Source organism: Ranitomeya imitator, chromosome 4 (assembly GCF_032444005.1).
Source record: "Ranitomeya imitator isolate aRanImi1 chromosome 4, aRanImi1.pri, whole genome shotgun sequence".
Taxonomy (NCBI): domain Eukaryota; kingdom Metazoa; phylum Chordata; class Amphibia; order Anura; family Dendrobatidae; genus Ranitomeya; species Ranitomeya imitator.
The window spans coordinates 30,528,622-30,534,621 of NC_091285.1; the positions used below are offsets into that span (position 1 = coordinate 30,528,622).

General features: G+C 46.0%; 1 protein-coding gene across 2 annotated transcripts in view; it reads left to right on the forward strand.

Annotated features, from left to right (window-relative positions):
• Nucleotides 1-4,246, forward strand: part of LOC138675340 (carbohydrate sulfotransferase 1-like) — a 71,716-nt gene extending 67,470 nt beyond the window's left edge. Inside the window, exon 3 of one of the 2 annotated variants that reach the window (XM_069763456.1) lies at nucleotides 2,934-4,246. In XM_069763456.1, the coding sequence (XP_069619557.1) occupies nucleotides 2,934-4,006 (1,073 nt within the window). In that variant the 3' untranslated portion in view covers nucleotides 4,007-4,246. The remainder of the gene's footprint in view (nucleotides 1-2,933) is intronic. The other variant, XM_069763457.1, reaches the window with a different exon arrangement.
• The last annotated feature ends 1,754 nt before the right edge of the window (nucleotides 4,247-6,000 follow it).

Genomic DNA, 6,000 nt, shown 5'->3' on the forward strand with positions numbered 1-6,000 from the left:
TATTGGACAACTGTCGTCCCGAAAATTCCAGAAATTTTTTCCATATCTATTGGTACTTGTCTGATGTTATTTTCTTTCTGCTGGCGAGCAGTGTGTCTACTAAAGGGTTTGAGAAACCTCTTGCTAGTAACAGTCCCCTCTCAAGATCCAAGCGGTGAGATGGAGTCTGTGCACTTGAGGATGTAGCACTGGGCCCTGGTGTAGATTTGGGATGTCCGGAAGGATCCATGGGTCCGAGATAGACATGTGTCTGAGCCATGTGAACCATGCCCTCTTTGGCCAAAAGGGCGCTACTAGGGTTATCCGTGCCTTGTCCTCTTGAATCTTCTTTAGGACTATCGGAATCAATGGAATTGGAGGAAATGCGTACCCCAGATGAAACTTCCACCGATGCAGTAGTGCATATGGTACATTTATTAGTACTTTCTGTAGGAGGATTCGAATTTCTTTTTCTAGTGTGGCTTGATTTTTCTTGGCCACTTGAGTGAATATCATCCTCTGCGGCGGGGGGCTGAGGAAACTTAGACACAGGCCCTCGGATAATAAATTGGTTATCCATTGTGAGGCGGGTAATGCTAACCATTGATGGAGAAAATGTCGGAGTCTTCCCCCCAACCGGATTTCTGGCGTCATTGAGGTTTGGAGTGTAATCTAGGGGGAGGCTTATTGAAGAGGAATCCCTATCTTTTCTCCAGGGTTTTCCTCGCATGGACCTATCGTCTGAGCATCCTCGGTCACCTCTATTCCCTGATCCTCGAAAGGACGCACGAGCATCACAACAACGGCGTTTAGAGAAGGGGGGTGTTGGAAACCGTTTCTTTTTATCCGACGCTTTCTCCAAAAGTTCGTCTAACGCCTTCCCAAAAAGGTACTGACCTTTACAAGGGACTGAACAGAGTTTTACTTTTGACTGAAAATCTGAGGTCCAATTCTTTAGCCATAGTGCCTACACCCTGAATTTGATAGGGCGCACGCACGGGCGGCACAACGAATGGAATCAACTGATACGTCCGCTAGGAATCCTGCCGCTTTCTGTAGTGAGGGCATTGCCTCTAATAGCCTTTGTCTCGGGCATTTGTTTTTAATTTGTTCAGTTAATTCTTCCAGCCACTTGACCATAGCACGAGCTGTGCAAGTGGCGGCAACCCCAGGCTTAAATGACCACGCTGACGCCTCCCAAGAGGATTTTAAGAAAGCATCAGCTTTCTTGTCAAGGGGGTCTTTTAAGGCACCCATGTCCTCAAATGGCAGGGCTATTCCTCTAGAGGTGATGGCGATGGCTGCATCTAGTCTTGGCGCTTTTTTCCCCATTTTTCACAGACTTCCTCATCAAATGGGTATTTACGTTTAAGTGTCTGAGGTACCGACATCTTTTTGTTAGGTTTTTTCCATTCCCTTTGAATTAAATTTAGGAGGTTTCCATGAAAAGGAAAAACCTTACATTTTTTCAGCTCTAAGTTGTTAAACATGGAATCTTGTACCGTGCGTTATTCCTTAGGTGCTTCGACCCCCATAGTGGACCTAACCAATTTAAGTAATTCCCCGATATTTTCGGACAAAAAATAAGGGTGGCCATACTCCTTATCCGAGGGGTCCAGTTCCGACACTTCCGAGGGAGTTAATTCTCCCAGTTCTTCCTCTGAATCTATATTAGAACTTTGGGTTTTTTTCTTTACAAGTATGGGGAGGGGTGGCCTTTTCAGAGCGGATTGCCGCTTGTTCCTTTAGCTGCTCTTTTACTGTAATCTTCACCTCATCTCTAATGATGGTTTTTATACTTTGGAGCAGGGATGGCGACTACTCGGCTACTATCCTATCAATACATGGCCGACAGATCCATTTTCCATGTTTTAGGGAGGATTTCCCTGCCTAACGCACATGCCCTATTCTTGTTTTGATGTGGCTTTTTTAACCTACAATACAAATATGATATAGGGCCATCATTACTAGTGTTTTTCGCCTTACAAAGGCACTCACCCACTGAACCCCTTGGATGCAATGGTAGGCTGCGGGTTCCCTTCATCCTTTGGTGCGCGTACTTCGGCAGCGGGGTCTGCCATGTCTCCTGAGGCTGTTTGCCGCTGGGTACTGTGTGCTGCCTTCTTTAGCTGAGTGGAGCGGTGTGCGCGCTCCTGGAACGACTCCCACCAGGAAGAGTCCAGCACGCCCTCTCACTCCGGCGTGTGACGTCACTTCCGGCGCGACCGGAAGTCGTCACCCATTCAGTCGGCGCCAGCGTCGCGATGGGCACACCTCCACACGGCCCAGCCTCCTGACAGGAGCGGCCGCCGGGGATGAACGCGGTAACAGACAACTCCCCTCGGCCGGGATTACAGGCTCGCATCACCTGTTTCTCCCCTCACCGTGGACCACGGCCTCCAGACCGGATTCATCAGAGGAGGATCCCTCTGGAGGTATTTTGCTACAGGCATCCGCCTGCAGGAACAGGAAACCAAAACTGAGGAGAGAGGTGCCGCCCCCTTCTTTTATCTCTGCTACAGGTTTCCTGTTCCTGGGGGCAGATACCATCTCTCATATGCGGTGCTGTTAAGGGGAAGGGAAGGTCACATTTCAGTCTCGGGGGTAGAGGATATTAGACACCTGGTGGGTCAGTGGTATATTCAGCATTAGACACCTGGTGGTTGGAGGTTATTAATCTCTCTCTTTCTGGAGGACCTATCCTGTCCCGCATTACAGACAACCCATTGATTTGAATTACTACAGTGTAATACTTAGCTTCTCCTGTGGAGGTGCTGCAGGGAAACTGAGCACTTACTGTCAGAAGTTTCCCCATGTGATCGCTGGAAATCCCAGTTGGGGAACATGTTGTACTCAACTTTTGATAAGTAGAGTTTTCCAAATTGGAGACCCCTTTTTTTTTTTACAATGTATGTAGAGACAGTCATTTCTATGTATTACGCTTTCTCTTACAGATAACGTAACAAGAGCCTTATGTGAAGACATCAACGCACAACCGGGCAGAAAACATATCCTTATATTCACCACTGCCAGAAGCGGGTCTTCATTTCTAGGGGAAATTTTCAACCAAAACTCTGATGTATTTTATCTATATGAGCCCCTATTCCATGTACAGGACATGTTTACCAATGGCCTGCCTTCCATAGACAGGAGGTCTCTTCTTGGGGCCTCCAGAGATCTGCTGCATAACCTCTACGACTGTGACTTCTATCTCTTGGAAAACTACATCAAGCCCCCACCTAAAGATCATATCACGTATTCGTTTTTCAGACGAGGATCAAGTAAAGCCTTATGTTCTCCTCCCATGTGCAACCAAAGCCAAGAAAGTCAATGTTTGAAGGCATGTCGAAAAATAAACCTGACTATGGCCTCCACATCCTGTCGATCCTACAAAACCATGGCCATAAAAATCATCAGAATTCCTGAGCTCAACCATATGAGGACTCTGGTGGATGATCCGAGACTGAGTCTTAAAGTGGTTCACCTCGTCAGGGACCCCCGAGCAGTTCTGGCCTCTAGAATAAACACTTTCGTAAGCCAGTATAGATCTTACCAAATCTGGAACTCGTCAGGTCGAAAACCTCACAACATGGACCTGACATTGCTCATAAACATGTGTACTGATTACAGTAAGTCCCTAAAGACCGCTTTCAGTAGACCTTCTTGGCTGAAAGGAAAGTATATGCTGGTACGGTATGAAGACCTCGCTAAGGATCCTGTCAAGAAGGCCAATGAAATTTACAACTTTCTAGGTCTTCCGTGGAAGGAAGGACTATCGTCATGGATTGAGGAGAACACCAATGCAACGGTTGCCCCTAATTCTAGCAAATATGCAACCATCCGGAATTCATCCAAGACTGTGGAGAACTGGAGGCTAAACTTACATTTCAGTATAGTCCAAACTGTGCAAAATTTATGCAACACCACCTTGTCCCAACTTGGTTTTCAACTGGTGGACTCCATCCAGCAACTGAAGAACCTTTCTCAAAACCTTGTTGAACCAAGGGTGTTTTTGCCATTTATCTAACAACAAAAAAAAGGCGCAACATTTGTTGTGTCCGCTCTGAGATCAAACCAACAGAGATTAATAGAATATCATAGGTCTCACCGTTAATCACGAGTGACAAGACAGAAGATGAAGAAAGCCTCAGCGGCTCCAGAAAATTAACTCCCAAATCATGTTCTGTTCTTTCAAAATCAGAAAAAAAAAATAATTTTTGTAAAAAAAAAAAAAAAATTTTTTTTAGTAAAATGTATTTCCTATTTCAGAGTAAATGTGTTTTCTATATAATGGCCGCAAAAGTATGTGAACCTGGGGAGAATCCTACAAATGGATTAAATCATGACACTTATTCTTGACAATATTTTCGTAAAGGTGCTGGTATTGCATTCTCTTGACTAAGGTACAGTGGCAGTATCAAACTTAGCCTATGGAATACAGGGTGGGTCTGTTTCTAGGGAAAAAGTCCTTTGCTACTTTGGACAACCCCTTTAAGCCAAGTTTACCCACCTATCGGGCCAAACATTCGGATGAGTACACACCATATGGATCTGATCCCCAGCCTTGGGGCTCTTCCACACGTCCTGATATTTCTGGTACGGGAAAAATGAGTACCAGAGATATCAGTGTCCTGCATCACTGTGACATACCAGCGCCTGGAAAAAGCGCTACAGTTCATGCTGTTTCTAGGCACCGGGTGCTGAAGACAGCTCGGATCATTGGTGGCTGGTCTCCTGAGATCAGCGCAACCATGTGACAATGACTGGCACTGTATTCGGTACCCGCTGTGTACATCGTGCAAAAATAAATTTTTAAAAAGCGTGGGCACTCGCATAATTTTCAAAACCAGCAGAGGGAAAGCTGGGGGCTGATGTTACTAGTCTGGGAAAGGGGACAATACCCCAAAAGGTTCCCAGGCTATTAATACCAGCTCACAGCTGTTTGCTTAGCCTTTATTGGGAACCCTAGGAAAAAAAAAAATTATGTAAGGGTCCCACCTCCATAAATTCTAACCAGCAAAAGCTAAGCAGACAGCTGTGGGCTGAAATAGTTTGGAAAGGGGCCAGGGATATTGGCCCCTTCCCAGGCTAACAACATGATAATAAGCTGCCCCAGAAATGGCACATCTATAAGATGCACCAGATCTCTGGGACACCAGGCTGATCCAGTCCATGGAAACGCACTAACATTTGCACATATCTACACATGTGTGTCTCCGGTACGTGTGAAACCGGTCACCACACGCACCGAGGACACTGATGTGTGAAGGAGGCCTTAAGTGCAATTATCCGATAAATGCATTACAAAAGTGCATGCTTGAGGCCGATTGGATGAAGCAGATCATGTGCCACAGGGGAGTATTTCCTTTTATTTCTGAATTCACTTCTAAAGCTACATTCACATTTGCGTTGTTGGGCGCGTCGTCGACAGATACCGACGCATGCGCCCCTATCTTTAACATGGGGGGCGCATGGACATGCGCCGGTATGCGTTGTACGACGCATGCGTCATTTGGGCGCACCAGACAGGGCGCGCCCGACGCTACATGTAGCGTTTTCCCTGCGCCAAATTTCCCGTACTTTCCTATTTTAGGACAACGCATGCGTCAAAAAACGCTGCGTTGTGTATATGCGTATGCGTTTTGGGTTGCGTCGACGATGCTGCGCCCAACAACGCAAATGTGAACGTAGCATAATTTTGCTGTTTTAAAACCAGAATTTAGAACATTTAAGCCAGGCCTAGAGTCAGGTAGAAAAAAAAACCCAAAATCAGCCACATGCCTCTTTTCAGCACAGGTTACACAAATCAAGAAAGTTAGCAAGTATGACTTTGGCACCAGAAATTGTACCAAAAGTATAGTAGCCTTGTTGTGTTGTAGTATTTAAAGCACCAGGCCACATTTTAGGATGCTACGTGGTTTTGCCACGGCTGGAAACACTTCATTTAAAAGTGTCCCCCCCACCCCCCATTTCATAGATGTGTATTTTTGGATAGAGCTTGTAAGAACAAGCACTTTTGCC